This window comes from Orycteropus afer, unplaced genomic scaffold, assembly GCF_000298275.1.
Source record: "Orycteropus afer afer isolate SDZICR_OR568_19922 unplaced genomic scaffold, OryAfe1.0 scaffold00113, whole genome shotgun sequence".
In the NCBI taxonomy this organism is placed as follows: Eukaryota; Metazoa; Chordata; class Mammalia; order Tubulidentata; family Orycteropodidae; genus Orycteropus; species Orycteropus afer.
The window spans coordinates 7,637,714-7,657,882 of NW_006921700.1; the positions used below are offsets into that span (position 1 = coordinate 7,637,714).

Here is a 20,169-nt window from a genome sequence, read left to right on the forward strand (position 1 = left end):
GAGGGGTCACTATGAGTCAGGTCTGAATTGATGGCACATAACAATAACAACAACATACATAGACCAGGAAGCTGTCATTCGAACAGAGCAAGGGGACACTGTATGGTTTAAAATCAAGAAGGGAGTGTGTCAGGCTTGTATCATTTCACCATACTTAGTCAATCTATATGCTGAGCAAATAATCCGAGAAACTAGACTATATGAAGAAGAACGTGGGATCAAGATTGGAGGAAGAGTCATTAACAACCTGTGATATGTTGATGACACAACTTTGCTTGCTGAAAGTAAGGATGACTTAAGGCACCTACTGATGAAGGTTGAAGAATACAGTCTGCAGTATGGATTACGTCTCAATATAAAGAAAACAAAAATCCTCACAACTGGACCTATAAGCAGCATCACGATAAATAGAAGACTGAGGTTGTCAAAGAATTCACATTGCTTGGTTCTACAATTGATGCCAATGGAAGCAGCAGTCAGGACATCAGATGGTGTATAGCACTGGGCAAGTCGGCTGCAAAGGACCTCTTTCAAGTTCTGAGGAGCAAAGATGTCTCCTTGAGGATTAAGGTGTGACTGACACAAGCCATGATATTTTCAGTCACCTCATATGCATGTGAGAGTTGGACAATGAATAAGGAAGACCGGAGAAGAGTTGATGCTTTTGAGCTGTGGTGCTGGCAAAGAATGGTGAAAGTACCATGGGCTACTAAAAGAACTAACAGATCTGTCCTGAAGGAAGTGCAGCCAGAATGCTCCTTGGAAGTAAGAATGGCCAGACTTCATCTCACCTACTTTGGTCATGTTATCAGAAGGGACCATTCCCTGGAGAAGGATGTCATGCTTGGTAAGGTGGAGAGTCGGGCAAGGAGGGGAAGGCCCTCAACGAGATGGATTGACACGGTGGTGCAGCCATGGGCTCAAATATAGCAGGGATCACAGAGCTGGTGCAGGACTGGGTGGTGTTTCCTTGTGCTGTGCATGAGGTCGCTATGAGTTGGGAACAACTCAATGGCACCTAACAACAACAACAGATAACCAAAACAGCTCTGGTCTGCACAATGGGACCTCATGTGTGCATGTGGACAGCTCAGCTGGTCAGCCAAGTTCTGCCCCCCACCCCATCAGCAATCAGGGCCAGAGGAAGATATTTTCCCACCCCAAGTACAGGGCATCGCCAGTGCCCTTTAATATAACAGCACCAGAAAAAAAATCCACTTGATCTTTGTATCAAATAATAAATTGACAAATGGAGGAAAACAATGCAATAAAAGTACGTGGATCTTTGTCAATGAACGTTTCCTGAGAGCTTCCGCCGCCTCACTGGAGCAGGTCCCGTGACCGCCCACTTCTGTCCAAGCTGCTTCCAGGGTTCCTCTCAGGCCTCACTTGTGATGCAGCCTCATAAACTGTCCAAAGTCGTTCTACCATCATGATGGACTTTCCCTGTGAAATTAAAACAGTAAATCGTTTCTTAAAGAGCAGAGCATTTTCCACAGCAGGACTTCATGCAGCCCACTTAGGCCTCGTGCATAGCTGGAAACATCCATGTAAACTTATGCCATTGACTTGATATTTAGCGTGCTTCAATAATATTTTAGTCAAACTAATCTTTTGACACATATCAAATTTTGCACCCCATTAAACCTACCTCCCCGAGTGGCCATCCAGTGGATTCCACCTTATGGCGACCTCATGTGTTGCAGAGTAGAGCTGCTTTCCATGGGGGCTTCATGGTTTAGATTGCCAGGCCTTTCTTCCTCTCATCCTTTTTTCCAAGTTCAAACCACCAACCTTTGGGTGGGTAGCTGCCCACTTAACCATTTGTGCTGCCCAGGGCTGGTTGAACAGCCTCCAGTGCTGTTTGCAGTCTCTTGGCAGCACCCCGGGCTGAGGAGGGTGTACCCAGGAGGCAGGGTCCACTCAGAAGGAGGACTCAGGGAAGGAGTTCTTGGGTGCCCAGAAAGTGGGCTCTAGGTCATTTTGGGCTGGATATTCTGGGTACTTGGAGCATGGTCTCGAAGGGGGCCCAAGGGTTCAGATGGACATGTCCTCTTGACCTTGTGGGCTCCTTTTCCCTTGGGGAAGGGCATGGCCAGAGGAAGGTTAGCATGGGAAATTCTAAAGCATGGGGGGAGGGCTGGTCAGGAAGGGTCATTTTTGCCCAGGTCTAGGGCCAGTATAAGGAGCTCTGGTGGTAAAGTGGTTAAAGCGTTTGGCTACTAATCAAAAGGGTGGCAATTCAAATCCACAAGCCACTCACTGGGATAAAGATGAGGCAGTCTGCTTCCATAAAGATTTATAGCCTTGGAAACCCTGTGGAGCATTTCTACTCTGTCCTAAGGGGTCTCTGTGAGTTGCAATCCACTCGATGGCAGTGGGTTTGGTTTGGTTAAAGCCAGTGTTGTCTCAGTTCCCAGGTTGCACCCCAGTGGGTGACACTTAATCATGGTCAGAATTTATGAACCTTTTTAGGCAAGGAGTGATCAGAGTGATCTGGGTGGGATCAGGGCTCCATCTGAGTAGGTGTGATGGGCCAGGTTATGGGAGAGTGAAAAGAAGCTGGAAACTATTGCTGAAAGTGGCAGATTCTCCTCCCCATCCTGCCTCCCAGTCTCCTTCTAGTTCACCTACTAGCCGAGTCCAATGGAGCCAGCAGGCAAAGGAGAAATGTGGTCAGCAGAGTCCCAGCTCCAGCCTCACAGAGACAATAGCTTCATAACCCAAATAGGCAAGGAGCACAACCATTGAGCCCCCAGGGAGCTTGGAGCATAGGCTAAAGGTGTAAAGATATGATCTCCACCTGCTTTAATGCAAGCCCAAAATTCCTCTTCTAAAGCTTTAGCCATGGGGATACATGGGTTGGGTCATAAGATCCATCAGTTAATAGTTTAATGGTCAGAATCCCAGCCTGGGACAGGGAAGGGGAAATCCTCCTTGTTTCCCACCCCAGCTTGGCCCTAACTAACCAGTTGCAATGGCATCATTCCTGACTCATGGAGCCTCCATGGGTGTCAGAGTGGAACTGTGCTCCAGGGGGTTTTAATGGCTCATTTTTCAGAAGTAGATCACCAGGCCTTTCCTCCAAGGCACCTCTGAGTCAACTTGAACTGCCAACCTTCTGGTTAGTAACCAAGTGCTTAACCTTTTATGCCACCCAGAGGCTACTCACTCAGTCTATTCCATATTTCAGATATGTCACTTGGAAATATTCTGTTTTGGTTTTTGGTTACAAGCAATAGACACAGATTCTGACTAACTTAAGTATCAAGAGAGTTTCTTGGAAAGATATGGGGATAATTCAGGGCATTGAAGTAATAGCAACCCAACGTTGGGCAGGAAAGTGTCAGGATGGCTCTGGGTATCTCACGGCCCTTCTCCAGAGCACTGCTGTTAGACCCAGCTTCTATTTCCTTCTATGCTAGGATGCCTGCTTGTATTTCAAGGTCCTCAAGGCAGAATCTGATTGACTCAGGTGGGTCAGATGGCCACCACCTGGACCAATCCCTGCAGACAGGGGATTGGAGGACTCAGACCTGAGTCACTTGTCTCCCCTGTGTCCAAGGGGTAGGGTAATGAGGCTGGCAGCCCCACAGGAACTACAAGGATAGAGGAGGAAGAGGAAGATCCCTTAAGGAAAGGGAGGTTTTGTTACCAGAGGACGGTGGGAAGTCTGCTGGCCAGTAGAGCAAGCTGGGATCTCAAAATAACAAAAAGAGGAAATAGCCATTTTATGAATAGCATGGAGGAGGGAAGCTGCCTCTTCACCCACATAGGTTTCCAGACCCCACAAACTGCCTCGCTATCACACAGGCATCCCCGATAAGACTGTTTGGTCTTCTTTCAATAGCTTCTCTCATCACTGTGATGTTCTCTTAAATCTGCATTGTCTTTGGAGTTCCTCTTGCAGATCTTAAACAGTCCCTCCTCCTCCTCCACCTCCTCCTCCTCTTTTCTTTCTTTTGCATGAACACTACCCTAGTTTTGGGTGATTATCTCCCTTGGAGTTGTCCATCAACTAGTCTTTCTAGAATCCCTTTCTTATAGGACTTGCTGACTATCAAATGGAAAGAGGTCACTCAAAGGAATTTGACTAGATGCCCTTGAGTTGATGCTGACTCATGGCAACCTAATCTGTGTCAGAATAGAACTCACTAGGTTTTCAATAGGAGCTCTGGTAGTGTGCTGCCTAAAGCACTTGACTGCTAACCAGAAGGCTGGTGGTTCAAACCCACAGCCACTCCTCAGAAGGAAGATTGGGCAATCTACTTCCATAGTGATACCGCCTTGGAAACCCAAGGAAGGGTCACTATGAGTCGGGTCCGACTCAATGGCACATAACAATAACAGGTTTTCAATGGCTGATTTTTCTGACCACCAGACCTTTCCTCTGAAGTGCCTTTGGAGGACTTGAACTTCAGTCTTTTGGTTGGCAGCTGAGCACTTGCATCACTCAAGGACTCCAAAAGAATTTGACTTGTTTTTGTTGTTAGGTGCCGTTGAGTAGGCTCCGACTCATAACAACCCAAAGTACAACAGAACAAAACACTGCCCAGTCCTGTGCCTGCCTCACAATGCTTGCTATAATGGAGCCCATTGTTGCACCCACTGTGTCCATCCATCTTGTAGAGGGTCTTCCCCTTTTTTGTTGACCCTCCACTTTACCAAGCATGATATCCTTTTTCAAGGAATGGTCCTTTCTGACAGCATGACCAAAGTAGATGACACAAAGTTTGGCCATTCTCTCTTCCAAGGGGATTTCCAGCTGCACTTTGTCCAGAACAGATTTGTTAGTTCTCCTGGCAGTCCATGGTACTTTCAGTTTCTTCGTCAACACCACAACTCCAAAGCATCAACTCTTCTTTGTTCTTCCTTATTCATTGTCCAGCTTTCACACAAATAGGAAGCAATTGAAAATACCATGGCTTGGGTTAGGCATACCTTAGTCTTCAAGGAGACATCTTTGCTCTTCAGCACTTTAAAGAGGTCTTTTGCAGCAAATTTGTCCAGTGCAATACATAGTCTTATTTCTTGACTGCTGTCTCCATTAGTATTGATTGTGAAGCCAAGTAATATGAAATCTTTGACAACTTCAAACTTTTCTCCATTTATTGTAATGCTGCTTATTGGTCCAGTTGTGGTGATTTTCATTTTCTTTATGTTGAGGTGTAATCTATACTGCAGACTGATGTCTTTAATCTTCACCAGTAAGTGCTTCAAGTCATCTTCACTTTCAACAAGCAAGATTGTGTCATGTACATATTGCAGATTGTTAATTTGTTAATGAGTCTTCCTCCAAAACTGATGGTGTGTTCTTCTCCATGTAGTCCAACTTCTTGGATTATTTGCTCAGCATACAGATTGAATAAGTACAGTAAAAGGATACAACCCTGATACACTCCCTTCCTGATTTTAAATCATGTAGTATTCCTTTGTTCTGTTTGAATGACAGCCTCCTGGTCTATGCACAGGTTCCATGTGAACACAACTGAGTGTTCTGGAATTCCCATTCTTCTCAATGTTATAATTTGTTATGATCCACACAGCTGAATGCTTTTGCATAGTTAATAAAACACAAATAAGCAACTTTCTGGTATTCTTTGCTTTGAGCCAAGATCCATCTGACATCAGCAATGATATCCCTTGTTCCATGTCCTTTTCTGAATCTAGCTTGCATTTCTAGAAGTTCTCTGTCATATACTGCTGCAAACATTTTTGAATTATTTTCAGCATGATTTTGCTTGCATGCAATATTAGTAATATTGTTTGATAATTTCCATATTCTTTGAGATCACCTTTCTTTGGAATAGGTTCAAATATGATTCTCTTCCAGTCAGTTGGCCAGGTAGCTGTCTTCCAAATTTCTCAACATAGCATGGCATCTGTTTGTTGAAACATCTCAATGGGTATTCCATCAATTCCTGGAGTCTTATTTTTCACCAATTCCTTCAGGGCAGCTTTGACTTCTTCCTTCAATACCATCAGTTCTTGGTCATATGCCACCTCCTGAAATGGATGAACATCAACCAATTATTTTTGGTACAGTGACTGTGTATTGCATCCATCTTCTTTTGATGTTTCCTGCATCATTCAATATATTGCCCATTGAATATTTCAATATTGCACAGTGCTCAGTACATTTTGAGTAGCTTAAAGAATAAATGAGCAGATGAAAGAAATCAATTCTTCCCAGGAGATCAACTCAATTTTGAAACCTTATGCACACCAGAGATGCTCTCACAAATTCTCTGGTCCCTTGGTCTCTAGATCTTGCCTAGAGAGCAACTCAAGGCTTAAATTTTTTCTTCAGTTCTTAATATCTAAGAATATATCTTAATATCTGAGAAGAGCTCAATGCTATTGCTCTCACTACATAATGTTTTATTGAAAATTCAAGGGAATGAGTAGAGAAATTTTAGGCTTCCTGGTGGACTGCTGGTGAAGATATCTTAGAGGCTCTTCCTGGTGCCTCTCAGATTATATTATGTGGGTGTTGCCTGATCAGCTCCGTGTGTCACTGATCCCGATGCCTGGTGTGTACATAGCCTTCATATGCCTAATATTGAGTTCTGCATCCTTAGATCCTGCCCTCACATCAGAGCTTAGAAAGAATTAATACTTTGCATTAAGTTCTAACCAGTGTCAGACCTATAAAATCTGTCTGCTTTATGTCTTCTGACCAAGATATGCCAGGGTAAGTTTAAAAAACTTTAACAACTGGTGTGGCGAGGGTGGTCTCTGGTTGGGGCAAATGGTTCTCTTGACCAAAAGGTTGATAATTCAATTTGAATTTTCTGTTTTGTTTTGCTTTTGTTGTTGGTTATGGCAAGGGTCCTGACCAATCAGAACTAAGAACTATGCTGGAGCCCTCAGTTGGTCTCAGCATTAATCTTTTACTTGCTGGATTGTGGGGAAATTCTTAGAGGTCTGGAGAAGGACAGGGTGGCAGAGCCCAGGGCAATGAATGTTTACCAAATAGTTTGTAAGAATTTCAATATTTTAATATCTGCAGTGGCTACAGTGGTGTGACTCAGTGGCATGTCAGTCTTAGATATGAGGTGAGGTATAGAAAAGAGTGACCTGGGGTTCTAAGGCATAGAAGGGCCTGAATTTGGAAACTCTCTGAGATGAAGGGACACTGGTGGTAGATCCAGGATGCTGAGGCAGGGGAAGGTCGAGCTAAGTTGGGCATTGTGGATTCAGGGCCCTATGATGGATAGGGGAGGGGAGCAACAGTCCATGAAGAACTGTGAAGGTCTGAGGTAGGACAAGTGGAATAGGTGTAGGAGTTGAAGGAGGTCCCCGAGAGAAGGAAGGAAATGCACAAGACTTCCTTATATGATAAGTGAAGGGCTGGTGGTAGGGACACATGGGCCTAGGGAATCACAGTGTCAACTTCTTCTCTCACTAATGTTCATGTCCATGTAAAGCCTTGTTAGCTATTTCTAGGTCATTCTTACAGGTGAACAGGGGAAAACAAACAGCAGCCCATGAGTGGGGGTAAGATGATCTCTGTGCCTTGGCTATGGAACAGGGTGGGAGTGAAGGGGAAAATAATGGCTATTTTGAGGTGTCTTGCATTTGCAAACTTTGGGCATTTAAAGAAAATGAATCTCTGCCATAGCTTCTTCCTTCTGTCCCCAAGCTACCTTCTGTATATCCTGCCTCCTCTGTAAACCTTAGGATCCACCAAAGAGTGACCCTTGGTGTGGTGGTTAAGTTGTGTGTCAACTTGGCTGGGCCTGGTTTTGAGTGGCTGGACAGCTGGGTGTAGTTATTCCTGATGATGAGACTGGCAATCAACTCCATGGTGGAATCTACTGAAGCAGCTGAGTAGTTGCCTTAGGATGTAGTCTGCTTTCAGGACATAGGAGAAGTTTTGAGAAAGATCTCTGAGCTTTTTGGCGCACACGGGCCCTGCATGTAGAGAGTCTCCATTCAGCAGCCTGCCTTGTTGTCTGCCTATCTTAGGATTGTTCCTGGTCTTGAACCAGTGGCCTACTATGTTGTTTGATAATTTTGGGACTATGTCATTTTATTCAGCCTCAGCAGCCAGCAGCTGCCTGAGTGAAGAGAGGCCTCCAGCACCAGTGGGCTGGGACCAAGAGGCAGAGCTAAAGGCCAAGGTCAAGGGGCCTTCACCTAGCCCCTAGAGGTGGTGCTTTGAACTCAGACTGCTAGCCTCCTAAACTGTAAGAGAATAAATCCCTGTTTGTTAAAGCCATACTTTTGTGGTATTCTTAAAGCAGCATGAGAGAATCAAAACACCTGGGTAAGAGCACCAGTTCTTTGGACCCAACCAGGATTCTGGCAGCTCTGGAGAAGACAGTAGTCAATGTAGCCAGAAGAAACCAAAATGAGCTCCCAAAGCCAAGTCCAGGTGAACCAGGGAAGCAGTGTCTGAACAAAGGTAGAGTGACACCTCTTCCAGGAAGTCATCCTCAATTACTCCAGCCTCCTTTGTCTCCGTGGTCTCTGAACTTGCAGTTGCTTTTAAGGTAGGGAGCTGATTAAAATAATCTATAGATTCTTTAGAGATTCATATTTCAAAGTGAGGTGGATGTTTTCAAACATTCAATAGAATGTTTTCAAAAGCCCTTGCACATACTTCTGATAAAAGCCTTTGGCTGAGAAACATTGCAGAGCATTTATAAGAGGTGTCTAGGAATAAAAGTCAAAAGCCAAAACCATTGCTGTTGAGTCATTTCAGACCTATAAGATAGACTAGAACTGCCCCAGAGATTTTCTAAAACTGTAATCTTTATGGAACTGACTGCTATATCCTTCTGCAGAGTAGCTGGTGAGTTTGAATTGCTGACCTTTTGATTAGCACTTGTGAAGTGGAGGCCTTTGACAAAATCCACCTCCCAAATGTGCTTTATTTGGCCAGCAGTGTTTTTTTGTTTTTTGTTTTTTAAATCTGAATGTGAATGCTTTTAGATGGAGGTGTGCAATCTTGATTTTGCTATACCCACTAAAACCACTGCCATTGAGTTGATTCTGACTCATAGTAACCCCATAAGTTTTCCAAGCCTGTAAATTTTTAGAAAAATAGATTGTCTTGTCTTCCTCCTATGGAGCAGCTGGTGGATTTGAACACCAACCTTCTGGTTAGCAGCCAAATGCCTTACCCCCTGTGCCACCACTGCCTGATAACCAGGGGTTTCGCTTTTTTTTTTTTAGTTGTGACTGAAGAGCACTTGTACATCCAGGTGTGTGTGCACATAGGCACATCGGGAGGCAGCCCACTTACCTGACTGTTGCAGCCCTAGCTCTGAGTGTTTCTGAGATTTCTCTTCAGGTACTGACTTCAGGATAATTTTATACCACACATAAGAAAAATCAGTTCTCACTCTGTAGCCCTTGCTATAGTAATTTTAAATAATGACACTTCCTCAGATACACAGGGTACAGCATTCTTCAAGAAGGTGTAACATTTTACCTGGAATTCATATTTACAGCCTTTGAACTGATAGATTTGAGATGAAGACTCCAGAATTAGCTCATTATCTCTCTAAAATGTAACAGAGAGAAGGCTTGTCACCCATCCGCTCTTTCTAAATGAAGAATGAGTTCTCCAGAAGTTTGAGTTCCAACAACTTGGTGGCATCCTAGTTGCCATGGAGACTTTGAAACCATTAAGAGCCCAGGCCTGGGGCACTGTCTAGTCCTGCACTGTTGCATAGAAATATAATGTGAGCCACAAATTCAAGTCACATATGAAGTTTAAAATTTTCTAGTATCCACATTATAATAAGCTTAAAAATGGTTAAATTAATTCTAATAATATATTTTATTTAACCCAATACATCTAAAGTATTGTAATTTCAACACTCAATCAATATAAAAAAATAAAAGAGAGATTTTCCTTTTTTTTTTTTTTGTCTTACCTAAGGAGCTCTCTCTGGTGGTATAGTGGTTAAAGCATTGGGCTGCTCACAAAAAGGTCAATGATTTGCAATGATTTGAACCCACTAGCTATTCTGTGGGAGAAATATGAGGCTGTTTGCTTCTGTAAAGATTTACAGCCTTGTAACCCTGTATGTGTTCTACTCTGTCCTACAGGATGGCTATGAGTCAGAATCGACTCAGTGGCAGTGGGTTTTGGGGTTGGTCTTAAGTGTTTGAAAGCCAGTGTCTGGTTTCCCCTTACAGCACATCTCTAATTGGAATAGATTCACTTCAAGGGCTACTTGTGGCTAGCTGCTATATATGTTGGATAGTGAAGATCTGGTCTCTTGTCGAGAGGCCACCACGGGGATTTCAAAAGAAGGCAAAGCCTCCTTTTTGGGTTGGCCAGTCCCCTGGGCTGCCTGTGAGTGCTCCAAGATGGCAAGCACTTGGGCCACTGACTCATGCCGCCACCTTGTCCTATACTAGGAAGGACTTAATTTTAGCCTGGTTTCCTGGTACTGTGCCAACTTTCCTCTATGCTTCATTTCTTCTCCTTCAAGTCCTTACATGTCACTGTGATATAATTCAAAGCTCCCATGGGCTAGAATCCAATGGGCCCAACCCAAACAGGAAACTGACTTTCTCACTGTTTATTTGGAACCCTAAACCAGAAAATGTCAGACACTTGTTTTCAATGCTTCATTGAGCTGGAAATGAATCAAAATGCAACCATTTCCAATAGGGTCTTCTGATGTGGAATTATTTAGAGGCTTCAACCATTAATCAAGAGTACTAATTAGAACATAAATTGACTCCAAGCTTTTCTGATCATTATCACTGGCTACCCCATTCTTTGCTTAGAATCTTTTTAGAGGTTATACAACCTTATATGAGGCTGAGGTGGCAACTGTATCTTAAAGAACTCTGGGGGTATTCCAGCAAAGGTATCTCTGTGGAGAGGTCTTGGTCTAGGTGTCTATCCCAAATACCTTTGTGAATCCCACAATAGACAATCTTGTCTGTCAGCACATGGCTCTCTCCAGTGTGGCCTGGACATGGTACTATATATACATCACTGTGGAGATGTGTTAGCTGCCTACCAGTCATTCCTCCTGGTTTTGCTCCAATATAGCAGTGCTCAGCTTCCCCAGTAGAGGATGGCAGTGCCAGAGGCATGCTTTCCCAGATTCCTTTGAAGCCAGGAATGGCCATATGATCAAATTCTACCAAAGAGACATAAGTGGGTGTTATGGGGGAGCTTCTGGGAAGGACTTTCTTCCCGAATAAAAAGAGACGTTATATGAGAGAATGCCAGTATTGAACCTCTGGCTTCCCCTTCTTCCTGACATGGTTTTGGTGTTTGCAAACAGGGAAGCAATTTTGGGATCGTAAGACAACAAACCTGAGGTTGAGAGGAGAGCCTTCTCAGGATGCTGAGAATGATGAGATGGGTGGAAAGAGACTGCATTGCTGATGACATCACTGAGCAGCTGTCCCAAACCTGTAAATGCCTGTCTTTAGGAATGAACTCCTCGTTATTTAAACCACTTTTAGTCTGGTATTCTGCTGCTAGGAATTGAAAGCATCCTGTTAGGGATGCTTATCATTAAACAGTACATTAAACCAAAAAAACCAAACATTTATTATCTTCTAATTCTTAGAAGGAAGACACAACTAGAATATTCTTCCTTCAACCTTATTGCCTAGCTATTTCTTACTTGTCTTCATACCTACACGGTTATATTCTCTTGTTTACTTGTCATTTCACCTCTTCAAAAAGGGTAAGGAGGCCACATCTTCTGACCTCTAACCTCATAAGAGGAAGACAGGATCACCATCAATAGGCCTATTCCTGCAAGGCCAGACATGCTGCTTCCTTCCCTCCAGCCCTTTCACCAGCTGTTCCTCCCAAAGCACCCACCACCTCTCTCCTGGGTTCAATAATTCACTGCAGTGGCCACACAGAACTCACAGATTACGGGGTTTATTAGGGAAGCACCAGGCTACAATTCAAGTTCAGGAAAAACGCTCAGTCTCTCTCCCAGCCCACAGTCTCTCTCCTAACAGTCTCTCACAGTCTCTCTCCCAACAGTGACTGTCCTTCGGTGTCTCACTCAGCAGTACGTGTCTCTTGCGTCTCTTTCCCAGCAGCATGTGTCTCTTTCAGGAGCACGTCTTCCTCAACCAACCAGTCTCAGAGAGACCTAGACTTCTTCTGCCTCTAGGAGGCCTCCTTTTGAGCCTGGCAGAGTGGCCAAACTAACCAATCATAACATCAGAATTCTAAGCACCTGAGAGAGAGCAGGAACCTCCCAGAACATTGGGGTTGGTCTTAAGTGTTTGAAAGCCAGTGTCTGGTTTCCCCTTACAGCACATCTCTAATTGGAATAGATTTCTGTTGGTGCGCCCAAAAGAAATACCTAGGTGGATAACTTTTACAATCAGGAGCTCCTCAGTTGCTCACAGCAAATTCCACCACAGAGTTTACAAAGACTTATGGCTAGAAAAGCCACACTAAGTAATTTTGTGCACCACAACCTCATAAAGATCTTGTTAGAACAGGGGTTATTACTATCTAGTTCGATATTATGGTCCAAGTTCTTGTTATGTAAGAGTCATTCAATACACATTTGCCAACTAATAGGGGCTATCAAGAAGGCAAAATCTCTAAAACTTGGCTTTTGAAAGAACAGTTAAGGATGGCACGTTGTTTGTGGCTTGTGGGTTGGCTACAAGGGGATGTTTTCCCCATGAGTCAACATGAGAGGGAGCAGAGTAGTTGAAGATGAGTTTTGTCCTGGTTGTGTTGAGTCTGAGGAAGTGTTTTGGAACTAACCCTAGAGGTAGTCCAGACCAATGTAAAGTCTGGACTGAAGCACCTGAGAAGTGACCCTTCACGGTTCCCATCTCAATGTGTGGCACTGTGAGCCACGTTGTCGTCCAAACTAGAAACCAAGAAGTCATCTTGACACCTCTCTCTCACTCACTCCCCACATCCAACCCATCATCACCTCCTGATGATTTGGCCTTCATCTCTCCCACCCATACACTGCTGTCCATCTCCACTGCCACCACTGGAGTTTAGCCTCCCCTTTTCACTCACCATATTCCAGCCATATCACTTTTTTTTTTTTTTATTCCTTGAAAGTACCAACTTCTTTCTTTTATCCATGAGGCTCTCTTCACCAAGAAATATTCCCTCTGCTCTTTATGTTTTTCCCCCCTGCCCACATCTTACCTATCCTTTAGGCCTAAGCATAAAAATCATCTCCTTGGGGAGGCCATTTCTGCCCATCTTCCACTCCATCCACTTTTGAAGCCTCAGAAATCTAACTTTGTTGAAACACCATGATTGGATGATTTGGATTTTGGTTACCTATATGGGCAAATTCTTACAAAGTGGAGGGTCATCAAAAAAGCGGAAGGCCCTCAATGAGACCTTACTGTGGCTGCAACAATGGCCTCTGGTAGAGCAAGGATTGTGAGGCTGGTGCAGCACCAGACAGTGTTTCGATCTGTGGCACATGGGGTCGCTGTGAGTCAGAGCTGATTCGACGGCACCTAACAACACAACACACAGCCAAATAAAGAGCTCTGGTGGCTCTATGGTTAAAACATTGGGCTGCTAACAAAAATGTTGGAGTTTGAAACCACTAGCCACTCTCTGGGAGAAAGATGAGGCAGTCTGCTTCTGTAAAGATTTCCAGCTTTAGAAACCTTATGGGACAGTTCTACTCTGTCCTATAGGGTCCATAGGGTTGCTATGAGTCAGAATTGACTAGATAGCAGTCAAGATTATTTTAAAAAACAGGCAAATAAAACTTGTAAAATATTTATGTATAAAAACTGTTGTTGTTATGTGCCGTCGAGTCAGACCCGACACATAGCGACCCCTCCATGGGTTCCCGAGGCAGTATCACTACGGAAGTGGAGTGGCTGGTGGGTTTGAACCTCCAGCCTAATGGTTAGCAGTCAAGTGCCTTAGGCATTATGCTACCAGAGCTCCCTTAAACTAGAATTGTTAATTCAAATTCAAATGATCAAGGATCAGAAGCCCAGGAGTGTTGGCCAGTAACTTTTTCTCCTAGAAGGCAACATAAGAAGCCAAATAGCTTGTGAGTACAAGACCAGACAAAAGACATTAGCTGGCTAAATTTGCTAAACTGTGATAGCCTTGTGAACTCATTCTACCATAAGGAATAATACCTACTCTTGGGACACAACTTCCAGTGCTGAAAACTCCCTGCCTAGGTTTGCCTCACCTCCTAAGCATCAGTAATTAACCTGCTGCTTCATCAGATGGACAGAAGCTTGCTTTAGGTATATTAATACCTACCAGGTTAGTACTTAATAAGAATAAGTTCAGGCGTGGGAGAAATCTCTCTCTTTTGGGTGACTTGGTATATCTCTGTTCTGACCTCCTATATCTACTCTGTAGTTTAATTTTAAGAGTCTGTGAACACAGACTATTATAGGACTTGTGTTTTCTTCTTTAAAAACGATTACTTACTATCATCTTATATTGAGGCTGAGATTCCTTCAGCATCTGCAGTGCTGATTGTCTTAGCAAATGGAACTCTAGCCTTGAAGCTAAAAGCCCTTCTAATAGTCTGGGGGCTGTCCATGCAGGTTTAAGAAGGAGATGGTATTCTAAAGATTAAAACCTTTTGGAGGGAACTTGTTAGAAAAGAGTGAAGGCAGAAAACATTCATAAGCATAAAAACTTTGTTGCTTGTATTTCATAACCATGACAATGTTTTTTTTCCCCCACAATTAGATGTAAGAAGCCTCCTTGGAAATTCCCAATCTCCTATACAATGCAACCCTTAATCATGACATTCTCCATGCCCAATGCATGTAATGGGCAACACAAAAATTGGCGCCTGTAACTCCTAATGCTGTATTGTGTCTGGAGTTTTTAGCATAAGAGCCTCAAAAGCCTTCTCTCTGTCTCTTCTCCCTCAGACCAAAGGGGAAATTTATTAAGTACCAAATAACTCTGGTAAATTTATGATCTTGGAATCTAGGTCACAGAGGTTTTGACAGAGACCATCCCATGGGGAAATGCCATTGTGGCCTCCTTTGGTTGCTGTTAGGGCTGCTTTGGAATGCATTACTGAAACTTGTTGAAATAAATCCCATTATCATTTATATTTCAAATATATCAACCATGGGTAAAAGCACTTGGAAGGGATGTACTTCAGGGGACAGAGGCAAGCATAGGGTGATGTTCTGAGCAGTGGCTTGTTCTTGGGACCTTACCCCTGAGGCATGCCCATGGCCTTTTATGGGGATGTCCAGGGCCTGCCTGGGAATGGGTGGGGGAAGCTGGATCCAAGGATATTGATCTCAAAGTATAGGAACATGCCCTGACTATCTGTAACTGCTCTCAGAAGTCATTCTGGAGGTCTCTTCTCTGAGACTAAAGAAAAATGTATAGTTGACAGGATACCCCAGGAGCTGGGCCCCTACATCTGAAACTGAACAGGGTTTGCTTAAGTATGAATCTCTGCGGAGTGAAAATGGTTAATATGTTTGGCTGCTAATCAAAAGTTGCAGGTTCAAGTCCACCTAGAGTACTTGCCAGAAAATCCTGGCAATCTGCTTCTGAAAATGGCAGCTATTGACATCTATGGAGCCAGTTCCACAGACACTCATGGAGTTGCCATGAGCCAAAATCAACTTGATGGCAACTGGTTTTGGCTCAAGTATATATGTGGTGCTATTGTTGTTGTTATGTGCCGTCGAGTCGGACCTGACTCATAGCTATCCCTCCTTGGGTTTCCGAGGCAGTATCACTATGGAAGTAGATTGCCCAACCTTCCTTCCGAGGAGTGACTGGTGGGTTTGAACTACCAGCCTTCTGGTTAGCAGTCAAATGCCTTAAAAAGGAATAATCAACACATATTTATGCATGTGAAATCGCAAACACATGTGATAGCTGAAAGAAGGCACATGCCACTTTTAAACAAAATTTATAGGAAAACTGTGCTGAGGAGATAATTTATTAGTATGCTTACATAGAAGTTTGTTATACAGACCACAGGAAAAATATAAGTGCTAAGAAAATCATTAAAATACTTAATTTTAGGATAATAATAACAAAAATAGCTTGAGAAAATTAATACCATTAAAATCACATAATGTATTAAAAAAAGCCAAACTCACTGCCGTTGAGTCAGATCCAACTCATGGTGACCCCTCCTTGGGTTTCTGAGGCAGTATCTCTATGAAGTCTTCCTTCTGTGGAGTGGCTGGTGGGTCTGAACCACCAGCCTTCTGGTTAGCAGCCAAATGCCTCAGGCACTGTGCTACCAAACTGTTTCTATTTGCACATCTGTGTGAGCACAACATGAGAAGGTGCTAGAACTCCCTTCTGAGGATGGACTGGGGGCCACTCTGGTTCACACCCCACAGCATAGATTCCTCACTCCTGGTTGTCTTTGGTTGTGCTGGTTTCTTTGTTTTCCCTAAGTCTTATTTCACAAATTCCTTAACAACGGCTTCAACATCGAAAACCTACTTTTTCCACAGGAATATCCATAAATTGCAAATTCATGGTTTCAAAAGGCTTTGGTCACAGGGTTTGTAAATTGAAACGTTTGTTTATTTTCCCGAGAAAAAGAAGGAGTGAACTGTCTCCCTCAAATATTTGTAGGTTTACTTCTCGACTTGTGCTTTTTCACTCAGCAAACCACATACCTGGCTCTGAGCGCTGGAAACCGAAGAGGAGAAGGCCTTCAAGATGCCAAAGTTTCAGTTCTCTACTCTTCCAAACTACTGAACAGATACACAGCAAATGGAAAGAATATGCGGAATGTTCTACCACCATCTTCAGCGTGTTTGGTGATGGGATTTTCATAGGGGTGATAACATCTGTAAAAAACTCGTTGCTATCAAGTTAATTCTGACTCATAGGGACCCTTTAGGACAGAGTAGAACTGTCCCTTAGTGTTTCCAAAGCGGTAATCGATAGAGAAGCAGACTGCCACATCTTTCCCTGGTGGAGCGGCTGGTGGGTTCAAATCATCAGCCTTCCAGTCAGCGGCCGAGTGTTTAACCACTGTGCCATTAGGGATCTTATAGAATTGATAATTTAATAATAATAATAATAAAAAGGTCTGGAGAATTCCTTACTTGTATTCTTTTTGGTGGTTCAAATAACGCTGGTTTCTGAGAGAGAATATTATGAATATGCAGAAAGTGTTTTGCTTTTTTTTTTAAGGAAGAGCCACTTCTAATAGCACCCATAAGCAATATGATCTCAACCTTCAGTTTTTATAACATATATGTCTCAGATGAACTGAAAAGGACCAATGGGTACAACACAAATGCAGTTAATGCCATTGAATTGTACATATTAAAATGGTTGAAATGCAAATGCTTTGTTATATATATTTTACTATAATAAAATAAAAAATAAAAAAGGATCAATGGATTTTGATTACTGAGTTCTATCCATTTGTTGCTATGCTGAGTGTTTTCTAAATATGCAACTTTCCTTTAATATCTAAAAACTGGTTAAGCCAGGAGCCTCTCTTACATTATCAAAAACAGTTCCATTCTCATAAGACAAAAAGACATCCATATAAAAAACTCTTTGCAATCTCCAAGGTGAATGGCAATACAGAATGGTTTTGACCAACAAATCCCTCTCCTCTGTCTGCAGCTCCGTCAGCCTGAAAAACCCCCACTATCTCCTGAGAGTGTCCTGCACACAACGGATGGTACTGAGGCCGTTTCTGCAGAAGAAGTGAGGAACAAACAATCAGCCTGCGCCCGCACCATGTCGACCACAGCTGTGATGTGTAACTTGGATTACAAAAAAAAACATACTGCTGATTTGAAAGTTCAGTATTGATTTTGATTTTGCGACCAAGAATTCCATTCAAGGAGGGCTTAGTTGGTTTACAGAGCTTAATTTTTAATACTGTTAACATCATCCACCTGACCAAACACCATGAAGATCAATAAATATCAATAATTAGCTCCAGTCTCATTGGCTCTCTCTGTTGGAGCATTTTGACTTTATAAATACATGAGTCTTTGTCAGCTCCAACCCCTCACTGGGGTTTAAAATTCCATAGCCAGAGCACGTCACTGCAGGTGTCTCATATATGCTTGGGGGTGTCCCCTCAAGTCTAAAGAATGAGCACAGAACAGATCGCCAATGGTGAGTATGAACTTGTTGCTAGGGAAAACAAGAGTCAACTGAGGCAGCCAGTCAGAAATGTCTGGTGACCATGGCTCCAGATGAGTGTTGCACTTACAAAGGGCTTTCAACCATCTTTTTCTTGGCTTGCAGGTAAAAGAGGCGGTTTTCTTCAGGATAAGTGACATTGCTGAGGGGCATTCTGTAGATGTTGGGGTTTTTTGTGGTCACCAAGAGGAACAGTAGTGTGGCCAAACAGAAGGGCCAGGTACAAGCTGGCAGTCCAACCTGGGGAAGAAGAGACAAGCCACTGCTTTGAGATCCCACTGGATGCAAAGCTAACCCACTCAAAGTCTCTGTCACCCTTGTGTTGTCATTTAGCCCAGAAAGATGAGTCATTGGGGATTGCTCTGTACTCTGCTATGTCCATGGAGATGGAGTCTAAGATCTCGGAGCAAGTAGCAGTTGAAATGTCTCCATCTCTTCTTTGGTGTGTTCAGCTGTGTCTCTATGTTGTATTTCTTTCCTTCCCTCTCATATAATCAGACTTCCTACAAGATGTGCAAACAGATGACTCTGAGCAAACTACCAATGGCCCCTGATCATACTTCATGCCCACTTCATGCCCAGCTCAAGGTGACTTCTTTCCCCTTGACCTTTACCTAAGCTAGGTCTTGGTTTCTATTTGCTTCATTTCTTTCTTTGTGCCCAAAATGGACTCTAAGCTCCTTGAGGATACATTCTTCCTCTGTGCTGTCCACGGCAGCTCATGCAATTCTGACCATATACCATGCACTTGGTCAGGCCTGGCCTTATGCATGGAGCCCCTGGGGCATGACACAGCACAGTTTTAAACAATACCTATGTCTAAGCCCTATGGAAGACTCACTGTATCAGAAACACCAAGCGTTGGAGCCTAAGGATCTGTATTTTTCAAAATCTCCCCATCTGACTCTGTTGTGCAGCCTGCTCAGTGTTGAGCATGGACAGATGTTTGTGAAACTTTGTTGGGATGTGAAGGGTCTCACAATGCTCTAATGTACCCACCCCTCATGCTGGCTTTGGGGCTGGCTTCTTCCATCATAAAGATATTGCACTCATGAGAACTCTCCCAGGTAAAATCTTTGTGGTGCTACTGAGATAATGCCTTGAAGCCATGACCACATCAACATTGACTATATGATCAGAAACTGGTCCTAGTGATAGGAGCTATAGCACTGCTATGAGTTAGAACCAACTTGATGGCAGTGGGTTTAGTTTGGTTTGGCCCAGGTGATGACAATAATGTGTGAGGAAGAGAAAGAAAAGCTTTGAGCACAGAGCATCAGACCCAGCTTGGATATTTCACTGGGAGATGTGAGATTCTAGAACATGGGGACACTTGACTCCTCGAGGAGAGGAAGGAGAAGGTCAAAGGGCAGGAGGATAGTACTGCAAAGGAAGAAAAAAGCATGGCAGAAAACAATGGCAATGATTTTGCCTACTAAACAGTTCAGCTAGGACTGAATGAAGTTCCATTGATAGCTGACTGGGGATTTAAAAAAGCCAATGTTGTTGTTATGTGCCTTCAAGTCGGATCCGACTCATAGCGACCCCTCCTTGGGTTTCCAATGCGGTATCACTACGGAAGTAGATTGCCCAACCTTCCTTCCTGGGAGTGGCTGGTGGGTGTGAATCTGGTTAGCAGTCAGGTGCCTTAGGCACTACACCACCAGAGCTCCCAAAGAACCAATAGGCACAAAAATCTTTTACTTGTTTTTTGTTTTCTTTCTTTTTTTTACCTAATTTTTCTTTTTTTCCCTTTCCTGATTTCTCAAATGCATAGTTCTGGCTTTCTGTTTAAGGAACAAATAATCTACAGTCAATTTCTGGACACTTAGAGTTAAGACTATGAACTTGAAAATTTGATCATATGTTGTACAATGTAAGTTTCACTTCTTTAAACAAAGCAACCTGGTATTTTTTTAACAAGCCCAGTGATGGTGGTTTGGACTAAAGTTTACTGGTGATGCTGGAAAGTAAAAAAGGCCAGATGGGTCTCTCACTACCATTGAGTCAGATCTGACTCATAGTGACTCCTCCTTGGGTTTCTGAGGCACTATCACTATGGAAGTAGATTGCCC

The 20,169-nt window shown here is 43.3% G+C and overlaps 1 protein-coding gene across 1 annotated transcript in view; it reads right to left on the reverse strand.

The window, feature by feature from the left end:
* Window positions 1–18,160: 18,160 nt before the first annotated feature.
* SLC14A1 (solute carrier family 14 member 1 (Kidd blood group)) overlaps window positions 18,161–20,169 on the reverse strand; it is a 20,642-nt gene continuing 18,633 nt past the window's right edge. The window contains exon 8 of the mRNA XM_042781383.1: window positions 18,161–18,384. Within this exon, the coding sequence (XP_042637317.1) occupies window positions 18,161–18,384 (224 nt within the window). The remainder of the gene's footprint in view (window positions 18,385–20,169) is intronic.